The following is a 21,462-nucleotide window of genomic DNA, read 5'->3' as shown; positions in this document are numbered from 1 at the left end:
CCATATCTAGGCCACCCCTAAGCAAATCATTGGCAAGGGGAAGGAGACTTCCAGGATAGACTTAGGCCTCTGGGGTTAGAGACGCTCTCTCCTGATGCTTGTCTGTGAGAATCAGACAACCAAACAAAAGCAAGACTTGGCTGATTCATTTTGCTGTGCAGTAGAAGCTAACACAACATTGTAAAGCAACTATACTCCAATAAAAATTAATTAAAAATAAAAACTAAAACTGATTACAAATTCTATCTAAAATATAGTTGTTTTATTTGATTTTACCTTTATTAAAATTCTATTATATGTGAAAATATAGTCATATATTTATTAAATAACATATAAAAAGAATATACTTAAAAAAAAGACTTTGCAAACACGAGAGGATGAGGAAATGGGTTTTTGGACAAAACCATCGACAAGAATATGGAAGGCAAGGGGTGACCAACACTGAGAAGGGGAGTGGGGGAATTTTCATGGAGGAGCTGTTATTTAAGCTGCTATTAAAAGATGAGTCAGAGTTTTCAGAGCTGAGTGGGAGTTTGTAGTTTGGTAGGGCTAAACTCCAGGTAAAGAAAATAACTTGGTCAAAGGTATAAAAGAACATGGTACTTCGGGAACAGCAATAATCCTAGAGGCCAGAGTATAGCTCATGCAAGAGTATGGGAAAGAAGAGGTTGGGAAAATATGTGAATGTCATTTAGACCTGATCCTGAAGGAAATGAAGCCAGTAAAGGATTTTAAGAAATCTGCTGTCCCTTTGTCCACGTCTTCCTAGTCTTTTTGGAGGTCTGACACTCATTCCCAAGTAGGTGCCTCAGGAAGGGCCTGTGTTAGCATCACTCCCTGAAGTCATCCATGTTTATAACAGTTTTATCCTTGAAGGTCATTGGGCTTCAAACTTTTGGAAGTTAGAACCTTGCTTCACATTTTCTCTTGAGTAGCTCACACATGTTACTCTCTTTTCCTCTGCATAAACCATTGCTGTTGTAAAGTCTAATGATAATAGCTTATTATTTTCTTTAGAAGTGGCTTGGTCCTTTTGCTTGGAAGACCAAAGAATCTTTTTCTTTTTTATTACTGTCCAGCAGTTGTACTAGTATTTGTCTTTATGTTAGCCAATTCTGGGCCAGTTTTCCCTGGTATATTGAGTGCCCTTTCAATATATTCGCAGGTTTTATTTATTTCAGGAGAGAGTTTTCCTGAATTACAGTTTTTAAAATTTTGCTCTCTTGTATTGCTTTGTTTCCTTCTTGGGGGCTCTTACTGTACGTATGTTAGATCTTCTCTGTCAATTTGTTCTCTTGAAGTTTTTGTTAGCTCTTTTTCCATCATTTTGGAGTTTTCACATCTTCTGTTTATTTAAAGATATTTCCCATTTTGTTTATTCATTCTTGTGTTACTTCTAGCTTACTCTTTATTTCCAAAATGAATTTTTATTTTATTTCTAACTTTTTATGGATCTTTAAAAATGGGTTTTTACTGAGCACCTAATTTGTGAGCTTTAATAATTCTAATCATACTTTCTATGATTTTCTTTTTTTTTTCATTTTTTTCTTGTAGTAACTCCAAATGGAAATTGACTGTGGTCTTTTTATATTGTGCATTTTTAACTGAAATGAGTTTTCATGGTCTTTTAGGAGAGAGATGTGGGCCAGGGTAGCATTTTTAATTTCATGGTTCTTAAGATGCCATTTCTGCTATTTTCACAGTGATGGAGAGTAGGTTCAGACTCCTGTGCTCTCTTGCCCTCTTTTTATCTGGACTTTCTCTTCTCTTCTTCCTGTTATCCTTGCCTTGCTCAATTAGGATGCAACCCCAGTAGTTTCTCCTCAGTGCTGGCTTTGTCCTGTGAGAGGGCTTCGGTTTTAAGAATTCATGGGACTCAGACCTATAGAACATTCTAGCACCATCATACCTGTGTGTCCTTTTAGTCTTATCCATCCATCAGAGCCTGAAAAGTCAGCTCCCAGCTTCTGTTGCTGTTCCTGAGCTTTCCAATGAGACCTAATGGTAATTTGGTTTCCCTTTGCTTTTCCCCTGCAGATTTCAGAGTTTCTTAGAGCATGTGGGCTTTGTAGCGCTTGGTAACTTGTCCTGATCAGCTTGTATTAGGGGGTTGGTGTAGATATCTAGTCGCTGAATATTGTTGTATGTGTTGTCCCTTTTTTGTTTTGCTATAATACTTGCTCTGTTTCCATAGGGAGATTCAAAAACTGTGCCCACCATCATCTTTCAGGAATACCTCCAGTTTTTTCTCAAGAAAAAAGTTGTTAGATAATTATATAATCAATACATTTATTAGAGTAGTGATGCATGTAACATCACTTAGAAAAGGTGGGCACATCTGGATTCAAATCCCACCCCTCCCACTCGTCCATTTTTCACGTATTAATTCATTTCTCTGAGGTTTTTCTCATCTGCAAGGTGGAAATACTACTGCAACCACCACTACCAAGTACTACCTCAAAGAGTAATTTGGATTAAATTAAGTTGGATGTTTGACCAGAGGTTAATAAATTCACATTTATAATCTTTTGATTTGATTGCATCCTAAAGCACAGAAGTGTAATAAGGTGACAATGTAGAAAGATAATTTCTTTTGTATTACTTAAAAACCTTTATTGTAGAATTTTAGAAAGATATGGCAATTAAATATTTTCAAAATAATTTTATTGATACATCAGAATTAGGAAGTGTGTCCTAACTATCAGAAATTAGATTTAAATTTGACATTGAGAACAAGCCCACCAATATTGCTGATACCATCTCACCTAGCAATCAGGAGAGGCAACATGTTGTGGACAAAGATGCTTTGCCCTTAAAATTAGGAAGAACCTGACTTAGGCCCTTCCTTCATCATTTCCTAGAAGCTTAGTTTGTTTTGTTATACCCTCAGTGAAAGTTTTCCTTCCATAGCTGCAAGTTTGCATGTAATCAAATTCAATAAATGTTAATTGAGCACGTACTCACTGCTAAAAACTGGCTTAGGCGCTGGACATATAACACTGAGCTAGACAGACAGAGTCCCTGCCCTCCTGGAACATACAGTTCAAGGTCAAAGGTAAACAGATAAGCTAATACTGCATAGAGTATTATAAACAGAGAAGAGGGACTTCCCTGGTGGCACAGTGGTTGAGAGTCCGCCTGCCAATGCAGGGGACGCGGGTTCGTGCCCTGGTCCGGGAAGATTCCCACATGCCACGGAGCAGCTAGGCCTGTGCGCCGCAACGACTGAGCCTGCGCTCTAGAGCCCGTGAGCCACAACTACTGAGCCTGTGTGGTGCAACTGTTGAAGCCCACGCGGCTAGGGCCCATGCTTCTCTATGGGAGAAGCCACCACGATGAGAGGCCCGGGCACCCCAGCAAAGGGTGGCCCCTGCTCGCCGCAACTAGAGAAAGCCCGCGTGCAGCAACTAAGACCCCAAAATAAATAATAAATAAAATAAATAAATTAAAAAATAAAAAAAATAAACAGAGAAGAACCAGGTATTATAGGAGGAGCGGCTTAACTCAGACTTGAGGTTCAGGAAGGGCTTCCCGAAGAAAATGGCACATTAGCTAGTAGCTGAAGATGTGTTGGAATCCCCAAGCCAATAGGAAAGCAGACAAAAGGGCATGTGCAAAGGCATGGAGACACGCAGGCGGCACATCTGAGGACGTGAAACGAAGGACTATTGCATAAACAGTGCTTCCAATACTGGGTGAAGTTCAGACTCACCAGGAGAGTTTTTAAAGAATCAGATTTTTTTTTTATAGGCCCCAGCCCAGACTTGCTGAACTACATTCTCAGAGAACATTTCAAGATTCTGGTTGTTAGCTCCTCTGGGGAGCCACTGGCTTGGGGCGTGTGTGGGGCTGGGGAAGGGGGCTCAAGTTAGGGAGGGTGAGGCAGGGAACCCAGGGGTGCACCGGGAAGGGCTGTAAAGCTTGTGTGGAGTTGGGATTTTATCCTAAGGGTGGGGGAGCTATGGAAGGACTGGGGAGGAATGGGAATGAGGAGATCAGATTCATGACTTACAAGGTTCAAGGAGTTTACTAAGGCATGACCCCTACCGTCCTGAGTGATACAATCTAGTTTATGAGGTTCAACATCTTTTTTGTTGTTGTTGTTGTTGTTTTGCGGTACGCGGGCCCCTCAGTGTTGTGGCCTCTCCCGTTGCAGAGCACAGGCTCCGGACGCGCAGGCTCAGTAGTTGTGGCTCACGGGCCCAGCCGCTCCGCGGCACGTGGGATCCTCCCGGACCGGGGCACGAACCCGCGTCCCCTGCATCGGCAGGCGGACTCTCAACCACTGCGCCACCAGGGAAACCCAGTTCAACATCTTTGAACCTCAGTTTTTAAAATCAAAAATGGAAAAACAGTATCTACTTTGCATGGTTATTTGGAGGTTTCACTGAGATAATTTATGCACAAAGTGCCTGACATATATATAATTGGTACTCAAAAGATGTGAATTTCTATTATTTGAGAAACCCATGGAGCCGTATAATTGGTGGACATCACGCAGCCGCTGTCCAACACCAGGGGAGGTGGGGTTTCTGCTTCGCCATCCATCTCCAGGTTCCTCTGACGCGTTCCTTGCCTGTGCGCACACGGCCCTACCGGGACAGAAAGCCGCTCGCTCTCACTTACTACCTCAGTTACGGTCTTTATGCTGATGACTTCCAAGTCTTTACCTCTAGCCTGGCGCTCACTCCTGAGCCCCAGACCCGCAAAGCCAACCGACTCCTTAAGTGGATCCCTCCATTAAATGTCTCGTGGGGACTTCTTCTGTTACCTAACACCACCCTTTCCCACACCAAGAAAACAAAACCAAACCCCACTTTCCAACGTTATCAGCACCACTAGGTCAAGTCAGAAACATGGGCATTGAATCACTCGTCCTTATCTTCTCCAGTTAATCCTCCCAAGTCCACACCCTTCTCTCCAGGCCGGAGCATCACCTCCTCCAAACTACCACCACCTGTTACCTGAACTTGTGAAACAGCCTGAGTTCCCAACACCATTCTTTGCCCCAACCCCGCAATCTTGAGGGGTCTTCCATGAGGCAAAATGGAGAAAATCGCCTCTCCTGCTTCCCCACACACAGTTAATAAGCCTCTTCAGCGGCTTTCAAATGCCCCCGAAGCGAGTCTTCTGGTCTCCCATTCTCCCTCTCCTAGTTTATGCTCTAACCATCCTGACCTAGAAAAAATTACCTTGTCTCCCACTCTCGGTTCCTCACCCAGCATCCCCTTCACACTGGATAACTCCTCACCCCTGAGGTCTCAGCTGGCAAACATCACGGTGGAGGGGCACTCCTTGAATCTTCACACCAGCCAGGAGTCCCTTGTCACACGTATTTGTACTGTCTTTCCCTCTTCTCCAATAATGCTACTCGGTCTACTTGTAGCTTCCTAATGCCTGTCTTCCCCACTGGACTGTAGCAACCTGGTGGCTAAAGAGTACTCACAGTCGGTGCATATTGTTCACGGATTCTATCTGGGGAGTCACCTACTTGCTCACATTTTTTGTACCTCCCAAACCAGCACTCAGGGCACTTTCTCAGTCATTCTTGGACATGCACAGAAAAGTAAAATTTTAAGTTGCCCGACACACTCACTCTCAGCGGAGGTTGAGCAAAAAGCTGATGCTCTGCCCTCTTGTCTCAGCCCTTGGACCATCAGTAAGCCTCCGTTGTGCAGTCTGCTTAGTGCCACGTTTTCCACATTTTTGTGTTTTTTGTTGGTTTCACTGTTGAAAATGGCCCCCATGCATGGTACTGAAGTGCAGTCTAGTGTTCTTAAGTGCAAGAAAGCTGTGATGTGCCTTATGGAGAAAATACATGTGCTAGATAAGCTTCATTCAGGCATGAGTTATAGTGTGTTGTCTATGGGTTCAACGTTAATGAATTAACGTATATGAAATGAGATGTCTTTAAACAGAAGCACACATAAAACAAGGTTATATTTTGATCAGTTCATGACAGTGTGACCAGAGGCTTGCAGGAAGCTAGCCCTGTATCTCCCCTAGTAGCAATGGTTCAGTATTAGCTAATTCTGTTTCTGTGATGATTTAATGGAACATAACTACTGCGATAATAAGACTCAATGTGTTTTGTTAACTTCTGTATCCCCAGTACTTATCACAGTGACTCTCACGTAATAGTTGTTCAGTACACATTTGTGGAAACAGAACTGTCTCTGTGTATGTGTTATACACGCATACATGTATGTATGCGTGTATAACATAACATGTAAATATTTATATAACATATAAATAAACTGAATGTTTTTCACGCCGAAGGTGTACCTCACAGCCTTATCATTACTTTGTGCTTTTTAAAAAAATGCTAAACATAGGTTTATTTTTGATATCATCTTTATTTTTATTGTTATCTAGGATGCTGGAGAGATGGTTCGTTCCTTTGTTGGTGGTTTGGAGCTTGTTGTCAATTTACTGAAATCAGATAATAAAGAAGTTTTGGCGAGTGTATGTGCTGCTATTACCAATATAGCAAAAGATCAAGAAAATTTAGCTGTTCTCACAGATCATGGAGTTGTCCCTTTATTGTCCAAACTAGCAAATACGGTAAGTAATGTATCTTTTTATTTCAAAATGCATATTGTCATAAGGTATCACGGTGTAGTAGCAAAAACGATGAGCTTAAAATCCAGAGACCTGGATTCAAGTTTAATATCTATCACTTGTGAGGTATGAGATTTTAGTGAATTCATTTTAGTTTCTCTGAGACTAATAAATGTGAAAGTATATTTCAAACTGAAATCGTCACCATCGTCGTCATTACGAGCCTTAAGATAATTGTTCATGCCAACTGTAGAAGTCAAATGCTCCTCTCCCAGCTTAGCAAGCTCGGGTCGATGGCATTCTTGAGCTAGAAGATTTTGGCAATTGCTGTATTGTTTACCCAGAGTTGTGCCAGATAGAACAAGCAGCCTTGAGAGATAATGACTTCACCATGACCAGAGGTATTTGAGCATAGCTTGAACTTGGCAGAAAAGTCGTGGAGCAGAAATTCAATGATTGGAAGCCTGCTTGGTCTAGAAGACTTTGGGGCCAGTCTAATACTAAATTCCTGAGAATATCTGCCAGTTTCAGTTAAGGACACCGAGTTGTGACCTGAATCAAGAGAACAGTACAATTAATAGACAGAAAATTATACTGTTATTCAGTTGTATTATACCTATATGAGGTAATTACATCCAAAAAGAAGTATGTGGTCTGCATCAACAATACAGAAAGGAAAATGGCAGACTCAAAACCTGTCCTTGGGCTTCCCTGGTGGCGCAGTGGTTGGGAGTCCGCCTGCCGATGCAGGGGACACGGGTTCGTGCCCCGGTCCGGGAAGATCCCACATGCCGCGGAGCGGCCAGGCCCGTGAGCCATGGCCACTGAGCCTGCGCGTCCAGAGCCTGCGCTCCGCAATGGGAGAGGCCACAACAGTGAGAGGCCCACATACCGCAAAAAAAAAAAAAAATAAAATAAAAACCTGTCCTTGTTTGCTGCATTGTCTTCTCCCTCTTGGGAACCAAGGTGTATTCCTGATGTGGAAGTATTCCTAAGGTGAAGAAGTAGAATTAATCCACTTCCCCCAGTTATCTGGCAGGCTCCCTTCAGAGTGTCCAATATTCCTTAGTTGTTTTTATTACTCGGCCACTCGCTGATCTGTAGCTCTGGGTTGTGAGTAGACTTACTCAAAAGGAAATTGAGCCTTGAGCAGATAACTAATGCCAGACACCTGATCGCCTTTACCTGCACGCACTCCACTCGGTTCATAAAAAGAAAATGCAGGATTGAACCTTGATGCACTGGTGACCCACCAGAATACTAGTTCCCATCCAGACACCACCTGAGCAGCCAGTGGGTAATAAACACCTAGAGCATATAAGCATCACAGGGTCATTATGATATGCACATATACCGTAACCCGTTCTCCTTGTGCAGACTGATGATAAACTGAGACGTCACCTAGCAGAAGCCATTTCACGTTGCTGTACGTGGGGCAGAAACAGAGTGGCCTTTGGCAAGCACAGGGCAGTGGCCCCGTTAGTGCAGTACCTGAAGTCAAATGACACCAGCGTGCACAGAGCGACAGCCCAAGCCTTGTACCAGCTCTCAGAAGATGCCGATAACTGCATCACCATGCACGAGAATGGCGCAGTGAAGGTACCGTTGACCAACTCTGTGGTTTAGTTCAAGTTATGTCAATGTAGGTTGGAAAGAAACTTAAGTGATGTTAGGGTTTTACTGAAAGGGGTATTTGAACACACAAAACTGCCCACTTGTTGCATCATGGCTGCAAATGAGCCGTGTGTTATCATTATCATGATTTGTGCTGCAGAAAAGTTGCGTGGAGACAGAATTTTTCTAGATTGAAAACTATACAATGTACTCAGTTAAATAAGTACAAGTTCCATAATCTGAATTGGATTAAAGAAAATGTATAGTGCATGAATAATCAGTGGTATTCATAATTCTGTTTAATATTTTATTTACTTAGCACTTAAATAATAAAATATCGGCACCAACTGCACAGCAAAGGAGCTGACAGACAGCAACTAGACAGTCTTGCCAGTCTTAACCATAAGCAAAGAACCAATTCAAAGACATGTTTTTTTAAAGAAAAAACAAAAAACTGTGCATCAAATTTTCTTTGCCTTTAACTAATATCCAGGTGGGAGAGTTTCTGCATGTAGACTTTGATATATCTATACATTGGAAACCACCTAGAGCTTATTCTGAGTGGAATATTTTGATGACAACAGATAGAAAAATACTTAAGAGTATGTGAACAGCTTACAAGTATTAGGAAAAATTGATTTCAAATTCTAGCTCTCTTCTATGGCTTGTTTCCTTGTACAATGTAATTTTACTGTCTGGTACCTCAGTTTGGAGTCTATGACAGCCAGCTGCATTTACATTTTGAAGTGTATACCCAAAGTTAGCTTGATCTTTTAGATAAAAGCTAATAAAATCTTAAGTTAATCATATCTTGTCAAACTTATATATGCTGAATATGAAACATCTTTGGAGGAATAAGACTCTTAGAATGCCAGTTGGTAATTTTTTGAGGCCATTATTTTAATTTATCCTTTAAACCTATTATAGCTGAAGAATACGATGTTAATTTTTCTGAAATTAAACCCAATTTACATTTAAATGTGTCAACTTTTCCATTATAAATCCATTTTTACAGCACATAAGTTAGGCCGTATTAATTTTTTCAAGCAAAAAACTGGCATAAAAAGCACCTTTTAAACTAAGCACTAATTTTTTAAAGTTAATGATAAAAAATATACTGGAATGTTTATTTCAAGTTACTAAAGAATGGTAAAAATGCCATCACTTTTATGTGATTATGTTCACACTTCAAAAAAGAAGATTTTCTAATTTAAAATTATACATTCTGTTATTGAACAAGGACAATCTAATATGCACAACCTAAAGACTTTTAAAGAAATGAAGCTATAAACTTAAGTAGCCTGATAAAGTGTCTGACGTAACATGCTTAGACAATTGTCAGTTTAAGAGCGGAATTTCTAGACTACTCAGAAAGTTTTCAAATTTAATAGGTTTACGTGTTACCATTCAGTTGACATATATGCCAGGTATATATGCAACTCTCAATTATTTCTCCTAATGCAAGTCAGTAGGCAATCCAAAATCATTTATGAATTGTATTCTGCTATGAAAAATGTTGAAACTGTGTTCACCCACCCACACAGCTTATATAAATAAAAAAATAAAGCAATAAAAATGATTAGGGTGAGGGGACAGGATAGAGAAAAACAGAGAAAGTTGGGTTTGTTGCCCTTGAGACCCTTTCCAGGTCATCTAAGGGTATGTTGAGGGCCTCTCTGTCTTGCCCATCTGCATTCCTGACTACCTGCTGCTTCTACTGGAGGATAAGTGTAAAGAACCGACTCTTGTAAGTTTACTGTAGGCTACTCCGTCACGAACAGAGGCTGGCCTCCTGGTGGGCTCTCCCTCAGGCGGCTGTCGGGGAAGCATAAGGGACCTGTGTTCCTTCTTTGGTTTTGAGGGAAAACATGTGGATGTAGTGTAGTGGGTGTTGGTAGACTCCAGTGGGGTCTGGTAGTTGCTTGGATATGGGGAATAAAGGAAAGTGTTGAGTCAAAAATTACTCCAGACTTCAGGCTATAGGTGAAGGGGAGGATTCCATTAGCCAAGACAATGCAAGAAGTTATGTGGCGCATCAGGGTGATTAAGGTCCCTGCGGTGAATGTGTCACGTTGTGTAACTGCTAACATTTCTGACTTCAAATGCATATGAGCTTTATCCTCTATTTTGGCAAATCCCTGACTGTTTTTGTTCCTAAATGCTACAGCACCTCTCTAGCCAAATGCTTAGTCGGCCCTTCGTATTGGTGGGTTCCACATCTGCAGATTCAACTAACCACAGATCGAAAATATTGAGAAAAAAAATTCCAGCAAGTTCCAAAAAGCAAAACTGGAATTTGCCACATGTGCTGGCAACTATTTACATATCATTTACATTGTATTTACAACTATTTACATAGCATTTACATTGTATTTACAGCTATTTACATAGCATTTACATTGTATTCGGTATTATAAATAATCCAGAGATGATTTAAAGACATACAAATGGCCAACAGGCACATGAAAAGATGCTCAACATCATTAATCATCAGAGAAATGCAAATCAAAACCACCTCACACCTGTCAGAATGGCTATCATCAACAAGACCACAAATATCAAATGTTGGTGAGGATGTGGAGAAAAGGGAACCCTCTTGCACTGTTGGTGGGAATGTAAATTGGTGCAGCCACTATGGAAAACAGAATGGAGGTTCTTCAAAAAACTAAAAATAGATCTACCATGTGACCCAGCAATTCCACTCCTGGGTATATATCTAAAGAAATGAGGGCTTCCCTGGTGGCGCAGTGGTTGAGGTCCGCCTGCCAATGCAGGGGATACGGATTCGTGCCCCGGCCCGGGAGGATCCCACATGCCGTGGAGCAGGTGGGCCCGTGAGCCATGGCCGCTGAGCCTGCGCGTCTGGAGCCTGTGCTCTGCAACGGGAGAGGCCACAGCGGTGAGAGGCCCGTGTACAGCCAAAAAAAAAAAAGAGGATGTGAGATATATATATATATACATATATATATACACACACACACACACACACACACACACACAATGTACATATACACAATGGAATATTACTCAGCCATAAAAAAGAATGAAATTCTGCCATTTGCAACCACATGGATGAACTTGGAGGGCATTATGCTGAGTGAAATAAGTCAGACAGAGAAAGACAAATACTGTATGTTATCACTTATATATGGAATCTGAAAAATGCAAGAAACTAGTGAATATGACAAAAAAGAAACAGACTCACAGGTAACAGAGAACACACTAGTGGTAAATGGAGGGGAGAAAGAAGGGGGGAGGGGCAAGATAGATGTGGGGATTTAAAAGGGGCAAAACTACTAGGTATAAAATAGATAAGCTACAAGGATCTACTGTACAGCACAGGGAATAGAGCCAATATTTTATAATAACTATAATGGAGTATAATCTTTAAAAACTGAATCACTGTGTCACACATCTGAAGCTAATATAATATTGTAAATCAGCTATACCTCAATAAAAAATTTTAAAAATTAAAGTACACAGGACAATGTGTGTAGGTTATATGTAAATACTACATCATTTTATATGAGGGACTTGAACATCCATGGATTTTGGTGTCCGTGTGGGTCCTGGGACCAATCCCTCTTGGACACCGAGGCACAGCTGTATAGAGTTATTTCCTAGTCCTGCAAACATTCCTGCAGCAGCTGCCCATGAGCAATGTGGACAGGTTCTTTGACAATTACCAGAGTCATCCTGTCACCCTGTTCATAAGTAATTTATTCTAGAGTTAGCTCTTTCCCTGTACATTTCCTCCACAGTAGCAGCTGACATTATGCAGTGTATCTGTGAATGCCAACTGGTGTTTATTCTGTAGTAACAAAGAAGGAGCAGGTTTGAGGGTCTGGAATAAATTAAGTTCAGTTTCTAATATGTTCCATTTATTATTTTTTTTAAATTTTATTTATTCATTTTTTACATCAAAACCCACGCACAGGGGCTTCCCTGGTGGCGCAGTGGTTGAGAGTCCGCCTGCCGATGCAGGGGACGCGGGTTCGTGCCCCGGTCTGGGAGGGTCCCACATGCCGTGGAGCGGCTGGGCCCATGAGCCATGGCTGCTGAACCTGCGCGTCCGGAGCCTGTGCTCTGCAACGGGACAGGCCACAGCAGTGAGAGGCCCACGTACCGCAAACAACAACAACAACAACAAAAAAAACCATGCACATATGGTCATCTTATCTTTGATAAAGGAGGCCAGAATATACAATGGAGAAAAGACAGCCTCTTCAATAAGTGGTGATGGGAAAACTGGACAGCTCCACGTAAAAGAATGAAATTAGAACACTTCCTAACACCATGCACAAAAAAAACCTCAAAATGGATTAAAGACCTAAATGTAAGGCCAGACACCATCAAACTCTTAGAGGAGAACATCGGCAGAACACTCTATGACATACATCACAGCAAGATCCTTTTAGACCCACCTCCTAGAGTGATGGAAATAAAAACAAAAATAAACAAATGGGACCTAATGAAACTTAAAAGCTTTTGCACAGCAAAGGAAACCATAAACAAGACGAAAAGACAACCCTCAGAATGGGAGAAAATATTTGCAAATGAAGCAACTGACAAAGGATTAATCTCCCAAATATACAGGCAGCTCATGCAGCTCAATATCAAAAAAAAACCCCAAACAACCCAATCCAAAAATGGGCGGAAGACCTAAATAGACATTTCTCTAAAGAAGATATACAGATTGCCCACAAACACATGAAAGGATGCTCAACATCACTAATCATTAGAGAAATGCAAATCAAAACCACAATGAGGTATCACCTCACACCGGTCATAATGTGTTCCATTTAAACGGTCAGTTTGAATTTTAGGTCTAGAGCAATGCTATCCAGTAGAAACGTAATGTGAGCCACACATGTAATATTATATTTTTCAGTAGCCCCAATTTAAGAAAAGATAAAGAAACAGGTAAAATTAATGTTAGTAATATATTTAACCCAGTACACCCAAAATATTATTTCAACATGAATCAATATAATAAAATACTAATATTTTACATTATCTTTTTTTGGTACTAAATCTTCCAAATCTGGTGTGTGTTTTTACACATACGATACATCTCAATTTGGACTGGCCACATTTCAAGTTCTCAGCAGGTGGTTAGTGGTTTTCTTGTTCCACAGCATAGTCTAGAGACAGGAGAGAGGGCAGGTTCCGGAAGTATCATTGGAGAGGTATTAAGCCATGAATGAGGGTGGATAAGATGTTTTTGGATGAGAGTTTAGAGAAGCCTGGGAAATGTCTACATTTTTACTCACGGAGCATGTAAACCAGGAAGAAGAAGTGTCAAAGCAAACTCAGGAAGTCAGCCCGTTAACCAGGAGCCCTAGAAGCCAAAGGAAGACTAGGTTTCCAAAGGGTTTGTGTTTGAATACTGCTAAGCCGTCAGTTATGATGAAAAATAATCCTTGTGGTAGAGGCTCTCCCGGCAAGCATCTCTTCTATAGGAACTAATAAACCCCCTGCTCTGATGCATACAATGGGTAGGAATTATCCAGTCCTTACCCTCTTTATGGTTTCACACGGACTTCCTTCTCCAAAGTATCCGCCCAGGGTCTGGGTCATTACAAAACCTTGCGAACATGGAAGCAGAGCTGTTGGCAACTGTATCGAAAATATGAGACACCTAGGAGACATTCCAAAGTCATTTGCTAATTCTAACAAAACTGTAACATAGGAAAGTGATAGAACGAGTGATAGAAGAAGTTGCAGAAAAACTGAGCAAGACAGGCCCTTTCCTAAGACAGAAAAAGTGATCAAATAGAAAGAAGATGAGCACCTTTAAGAAGCATGAAACTCCCTTCCCCATCATGACATTGGGTTTGTTTTGCAAATGTCTATACCAAGCAGGTAAAAACTACCACAACTTTCTGGAAGGCAGGAAATTGAAGAGACTGAAGAAAATGCAACCTGGAGTACTCCCAGCAGTGGCAGAGTGACGGAAGAGCGGTTCAATTTGAGTAGAGCTGAAAGGGTCGTCTTGGCTGTTCCCAGACTCAGCATGCATAGTGGCATCCATAGTACCAGAAGATGAACGCAGAAGCTAACACACCCCTTGGTTTTTGAAGCCTGGCACAGGGAAAGAAAAATATCACTAATGCTTTTGAGTCAAGTAAATGGACTTTAGGTACTCAGATCACTCCGGAACTCTTATTGTCCATATGCAAGTCTACATAATGTTTGATTGAACTATAATATTTTTGGTTAATTAAAACGCTTCATGTAACTTTATGGTTTTGAGTACTTTCCTCACATTTCAGATATTCCCTGGAGTGCTGGGAGTAGGTCACTTGATGATATGCAATAAATTACTTAGTTAGGACTAATAGGTATCACTGAATATATTACAATACCACACATAGAGGCATATTCAGATTTGTTTCTGATTGACTTTTTTCTTGTTACCGTATTTGAACTTTTCCTTTAAAGTGAGAAAGAAATTTATGATTACTTAAGGGTTCCAGTAAGTTAGATTTTAGTTTATCCTGTTTAACTTTAATATTATTCATATGCCAAACATTTTCCTTATTTCATTTTTGTTTTTTAACTTAAAAATATAATAGCTTTATTAAAGTGTAATTGACATATGCACGCACATAATTAAAGTATACAATTTGGTAAGTTTTGACATATATATTTATATATTGTACATACACATACTCACATGAAATCATTACCAAATCAATATAATGATCCCACCAAGTTTCCTGCTACCTCTTGGTAAAGCTTCTTTCCTGCCCCTCTCTGTCTTGGGGCAACCACTGATCTGCTTTCTATCAATATAGATTAGTTTTTATAGATTAGCATTTTCTAGAGTTTAACATAAATAGGATCATATAGTATGTGCTTGATTTCTTTGTTTGGCTTCTTTCACTCAGCTTAATTGCTTTCATATTCATCTCTGTTCTTACATGTATCAATAGTTCACTCTTTTATTGCTGAGTAGTATTCCATTGTATGGATATACCACAATTTGTCTATCCTTTCACTTGTTGATGGACTTTTGAGTTATTTCCCATTTGGGGTTATTACAAACAAAGCTGCTGTGGATATTCATGTACAAGTCTTGTGTGGACATGCGCTTTCACTCCTCTTGGGTAAATGCCTACCAGTGAGTGGCTGGATCATATGGTATGTGTGTGTTTAACATTTGAAGAAATTGCCAAATCTGCTCTCCAAAGTGGCTGTACCATTTTGCATTTCCACCAGCAGTGTATGGGGGCGCCCTTATCACACTTGGTGTGTTCAGTCTTTTTTATTTGAGGCATCTTAATAGGTGTGTAATGGTATCTCATGAGTTCAATTTCAATTTTCCTAATGACTAATAATGTAGAACATCTTTTAATGTGTTTATATGCTAGCTCTATAACTCCTTTGGGAAAATGTTCAAATTTTTGGACCATCTTAAAATTTCATGATTTGTTTCCTTATTATTGAGTTTTGAGAGTTCTGTATATAGTCTGGATGTAAGTGCTTTACCAGATGTATAATTTGCAAATATTTTCTCCCACTTTGTAGCTAGTCTTTTTATTCTCTTAACAGTGTCTTTTAAAGAGCAGACATTCTTAACTCTGATGAAATCCAACTGATCTTTTTTAAAAATGGATCATGCTTTTGGTGTTATATCTAAGAAATATTTGCCTAACACATGGTCACAAGGATTTTCTATGTTTTCTTCTGGAAGTTTTAAAACTTTTGGTTTTACATTTAAGTCTATGATCCATTTTGAGTAAATTTTTGTTTATTATGCTGGGTAGGAATTGAAGCTAATTTTGGGGGGCATAAGGGCATCATTTGTTGAAAAGATTGCCCTTTCTCCACTGAATTCCTTTTGTAGTTTTGGAAAGAAAATCAATGAATACATATCTGTTTTGTTCCCTTGTTCTATTTGTCTATATTTATGCCAATACCACACAGTCTTAAATACTGTAGCTTTGTAATAAATAAGCCTTAAAGTTAGGTAGTATAAGTATTCCTACCTTATTTTCTTTTATTTTTTTTATTTTTTTCAAAGAAAGATCTTTTTATTTATTTCTACTATTTTTTTTACATCTTTATTGGAGTATAATTGCTTTACAATGGTGTGTCAGTTTCTGCTTTATAACAAAGTGAATCAGTTATACATATACACATGTTCCCATATCTCTTCCCTCTTGTGTCTCCCTCCCTCCCACCCTCCCAATCTTACCCCTCTAGGTGGTCACAAAGCACCGAGCTGATCTCCCTGTGCTATGCGGCTGCTTCCCACTAGCTAGCTATTCTACGTTTGGTAGTGTATATATGTCCATGCCACTCTCTCACTTTGTCACAGCCTACCCTATTCTAGTTCTTTTACATTTCCATATGAACTTTAAAATCAGTTTGTCATTCTCTACATTAAATGCTTCCTAACATTTTTGACTGGAATGACATTAAATCTATAGATCTTTGGGGGAAAATTGATATCTTAACAATATTGAATCTTCTGACCCATTAAAAAGGACTATCTTTCCATTGAATTAGATCTTATTTAATATCTCTCAGCTACATTCTGTAGTGTTCATCATATGGATTTTTCACATAATCTCTATGTAATCAATACAGATTATTCCCTATGTAATCAATATTTTTTGATGCTACTGTAAATAGTACTTTTAAAATTTCAATTTCTGATTGTTAATTGCTATTATAAAGAAATGTGATTGATTTTGTATACTAATCTTGTATTCTACAACCTTGCTAAACTCACTTATTTACTCTAGTAGGTTTTTGGAGATTCTATCATATTTTCTATATAGACCGGGGTAGGCAAACTTTTTCTGTAAAAGGTCAGATACTAAATATTTTAGGCTTTATGATAGTCTATGTTGCAGATTCTTCTTTCTTCTGTTGTTGCCATTGTTGTTGTTGTTTACCACCATACAAAAATGCAAAAGCCACTCTTCATTCTGTGAGCCATACAAAGACAGATTGTGGTTTGCCAGCCTCTCACATAAACAATCATGTCATCTGCAAATAAAGACTTTCTTCTTTTCCAACTTAGATGCGTTTATTTATCTTTCTTTCCTGATTGCATTGGCCAGAAACTCTGTACAGTGTTGGAAAGAAGCAGTAAGAGCATATGTCTTAGTCTTATTCTTTATCTTAGGGTAATGCATTCAGTCTTTCACCATTAAGTTTAATGTTAGCAGCAGGTCTTTCATGGGTAACCTTTATCAGGTTAGGGAAGTTCTCTTCTATTACTACTTTGATGAGAAATTTTTATCAGGAATAGATGCTGGTTTTGTCAAGTGCTTTTTCTATATCTATTGATATCATCTTATGATTTTTCTTTTTTAGTTTGTTATTATGGAGAATTACATTCATTTTCAGATGTTAAACCAACCCAGCATTCTTGAGGTAAACCCACTCCGTCATGATGTATTATCCTTTTCATACATTGTTGAACTTAATTTGTTGAATTTTTGCTTAGAGTTTTGCATCTATATTCATTTTTATAGTCTTTTTTTTTTTTCTTATAATGTCTTTCTCTGTTTTGCTATCAGGGCAATGTTGGCTTCAATGAATGAGTTGGGAAGTGTTCCTTCCTATTCAATCTTCCTGAAGAGTTTTATAGCCCTTGTATTATTTCTTCCTTAAATGTTTGGTAGAATTCACAAGTGAAGCCATCTGGACCTAAAGTTTTCATTTTTGTACGTTTTAAAACTACAAATCCAATTTCTTTAATCAATATAGGGTTGTTCAGGTTATTTATTTCTTCTTGAGTGAGAAGATTTTCTTCTATTTCTTCTGATATCTTGTGTCTTTCAAGGAATTAGTTCATTTCATCTAAATTGTCAAATGTATTGGCCTAAAGTTGTTTAAAATATTCCCTTATCCTTTTAATATATATAGAATCTGTAGTTTTGGCACCAGTTTCATTCCTTATATTGGTAATTTTTGTCTTGTTTTTTATCCTGATCAGTCTGGCTAGAGGTCTGTCAGTTTTATTGATCTTCTCAAACAAACAGTTTTGTTTCACTGATTTTTCTCTATCGCTTTTTATTTCATTGATTTCCTTTGTGATCTTTATTATTTCCTCTCTTCTGATTACTTTGGGGTTTCCTTTTCTCTTCTTTGTCTAGTTTCTTAAAGTGGAAACAAAGGTAATTGGTTTGATACCTTTATTGTTTTCTAATAAATGTGCTTAGTTGTCCAAATTTTCCTCTAATACTGCATCCCAGAAATTTTGATAAACTGTTGTCTTCATTTTTATTAAGTTAAAAATACTTTCTAATTTTCCTTTTGATTTCCTCTTTGACCCATGGATTATTTAGACATGTGATATTTAGTTTCCAAATATTTGAGGATTTTCCAGTGGCCTTTCTGTTATTGATTTATAATTGAATTCCACTGTAGTCTGAGAACACACATTGTATTACTTGAATATTTTTAAAACATTTGAGACTTGTTCTATGACCCAGAACGTGGTTTATCTTGTTAATGTTCCATGTGCACTTTAAAAAAATGAGTATTCTGATGTGGTTGGGGTAAAGTGTCCTATAAAGTTTAATAAAGTCAAGTTGGTTAATATTGTTGTTCAGGTATTCTACACCTTTATTGATTTTATCATTACTTGTTCTATCAATTATTGTGGATTTGCCAATTCCTACTTGCAGTTCTATCAGTGTTTTTTTCCTTCACGTATTTTGAAGCTCTCTTATTAGGTGTATAAATATTTAAGAATAGTATGTCCTGTCAATGATCCTTTATCACTATGACATGATCTTTATCCCTCATCATATTCTTTATTTTGGAATCTACCATCTCTGCTACTAATAGAAAACCTACTATTTTTTCTTTGGTTAGTATTAGTATGCTAAATTCGATAGCTTTTTCTATCCATTTACCTATTTGTATATCTTTATTTAAAGTGGCTATTTATAGGCAACGTATATTTGGGGCTTGCTTTTTTATTCAAATCACAATCTCTGCCTTTGAGGGGGAAGTATGAGGGGGGACTTATACTATTTACATGTAATCTGCTATTGACATGATTGGCTTTAAATATATCAACTTACTTGTTTTCTATTTTTCCCATCTATTCTTTCTCTTCTTCTTCTGTCTCCTCTTGGGTTAATTAAATTTTTTATTATTCCATTTTATCTCTCTTGTCACTTTATTTGTTATGATTCTCTGCTGTATTTCAGTGGTTGTTTTAGACTTTGCAATATACATATTTTATTCAGAACAATAGTGTACCTTCAAGTTATAGCATACATAGAAACATATAGCTTAAGAATCATATAACATACTTCCATTTCTGTCCTCTCAGCTTTTGTGCTATTGTTGCCATGTACTTGACTCCTACATATGTTAAAAAATCAACAATACATTGTGCTTACTTTGGCTGTAAATAGTTATCCTTTACAGAGATTTAAATCAATAGCAAAAAGTACTATTTATTCTTTTCTGTAATGCGTATTTTCATCTGGTGTCCTGTTCTTTCTGCCCAAAGGACTTTTAATATTTCTTTTTTAATTTTTTAAACATCTTTATTGGAGTATAATTGCTTCACAATGGTGTGTTAGTTTCTGCTTTATAACAAAGTGAATCAGCTATATGCATATGTATATCCCCATATCCCCTCCCTCTTGCGTCTCCCTCCCACCCCCCTACCCCACCCCTTTAAGTGGTCACAAAGCACCGAGCTGATCTCCCTGTGCTATGTGGATGCTTCCCACTAGCTATCTATTTTACATTTGGTAGTGTATATATGTCCATGCCACTCTCTCACTTCATCCCAGCATCAGTTGCCCTCCCCGTGTCTTCAAGTCCATTCTCTACCTCTGCATTTTTATTCTTGCCCTGCCTCTAAGCTCTTCAGAACCACTTTTTTTTTTTTTTATTCCATATATATGTGTTAACATATGGTATTTGTTTTCCTCTTTCTGACTTACTTCACTCTGTATGACAGATTCTTTATCCATTCATCTGTTGATGGACACTTAGGTTGCTTCCATGTCCTGGCTATTGTAAATAGAGCTGCAATGAACATTTTGGTACATGACTCTTTTTGAATTATGGTTTTCTCAGGGTATATGCCCAGTAGTGGGATTGCTGGGTCGTATGGTAGTTCTATTTGTAGTTTTTTAAGGAACCTCCATACTGTTCTCCATAATGGCTGTATCAATTTACATTCCCACCAACAGTGCAAGAGGGTTCCCTTTTCTCCATACCCTTTCCAGCATTTACTGTTTGTAGATTTTTTGATGATGGCCATTCTGACCGGTGTGAGGTGATAGCTCATTGTAGTTTTGATTTGCATTTCTCTACTGATTAGTGATGTTGAGCATCCTTTCATGTGTTTGTTGGCAATCAGTGTATCTTCTTTGGAGGAATATCTATTTAGATCTTCTTCCCATTTTTGGATTGGGTTGTTTGTTTTTTTGATATTGAGCTGCATGAGCTGCCTGTATATTTTGGAGATTAATCCTTTGTCAGTTGCTTCGTTTGCACATATTTTCTCCCATTTTGAGGGTTGTCTTTTCGTCTTGTTTATGGTCTCCTTTGCTGTGCAAAAGCTTTTAAGTTTCATTAGGTCCCATTTGTTTATTTTTCTTTTTATTTCCATTTCTCTAGGAGGTTGGTCAAAAAAGGATCTTGCTGTGATGTATGTCATAGAGTGTTCTGCCGATGTTTTCCTCGAAGGGTTTTATAGTGTCTGGCCTTACATTTAGGTCTTTGATCCGTTTTGAGTTTATTTTTGTGTATGGTGTTAGGGAGTGTTCTAATTTCACTCTTTTACATGTAGCTGTCCAGTTTTCCCAGCACCACTTATTGAAGAGGCTGTCTTTTCTCCATTGTATATTCTTGCCTCCTTTATCAAAGATAAGGTAACCATATGTGTGTGAGTTTATCTCTGGGTTTTCCATCCTGTTCCATTGATCTATGTTTCTGTTTTTGTGCCAGTACCATACTGTCTTGATTATTGTAGCTTTGTAGTATAGTCTGAAGTCCAGGAGCCTGATTCCTCCAGCTCCGTTTTTCTTTCTCAAGATTCCTTTTGCTATTCGGGGTCGTTTGTGTTTTCATACAAATTGTGAAATTTTTTGTTCTAGTTCCGTGAAAAATGCCATTGGTAGTTTGATAGGGATTGCATTGAATCTGTAGATTGCTTTGGGTAGTATAGTCATTTTCACAATGTTGATTCTTCCAATCCAAGAACATGGTATATCTCTCCATCTGTTTGTATCATCTTTAATTTCTTTCATCAGTGTCTTATAGTTTTCTGCATACAGGTCTTTTGTCTCC

At 38.6% G+C, this 21,462-nt stretch overlaps 1 protein-coding gene across 9 annotated transcripts in view; it reads left to right on the top strand.

Moving 5' to 3' along the window:
• ODAD2 (outer dynein arm docking complex subunit 2) overlaps positions 1–21,462 on the top strand; it is a 277,030-nt gene that overhangs the window by 168,053 nt on the left and 87,515 nt on the right. For 8 of the 9 annotated variants that reach the window (XM_055087693.1, XM_055087692.1, XM_055087695.1 and 5 more), the window contains 2 exons: positions 6,376–6,564; positions 7,939–8,160. In XM_055087693.1, coding sequence (XP_054943668.1) covers positions 6,376–6,564; positions 7,939–8,160 — 411 coding nt within the window. Of the gene's footprint in view, positions 1–6,375; positions 6,565–7,938; positions 8,161–21,462 lie in introns of those variants that run through there. The other variant, XM_055087699.1, reaches the window with a different exon arrangement.

The sequence above is a fragment of the Physeter macrocephalus genome, chromosome 11, assembly GCF_002837175.3.
Source record: "Physeter macrocephalus isolate SW-GA chromosome 11, ASM283717v5, whole genome shotgun sequence".
Taxonomy (NCBI): Eukaryota; Metazoa; Chordata; class Mammalia; order Artiodactyla; family Physeteridae; genus Physeter; species Physeter macrocephalus.
Note: the sequence above shows the minus strand (reverse complement) of the source record. Positions and strands in the feature narration are given on the sequence as shown.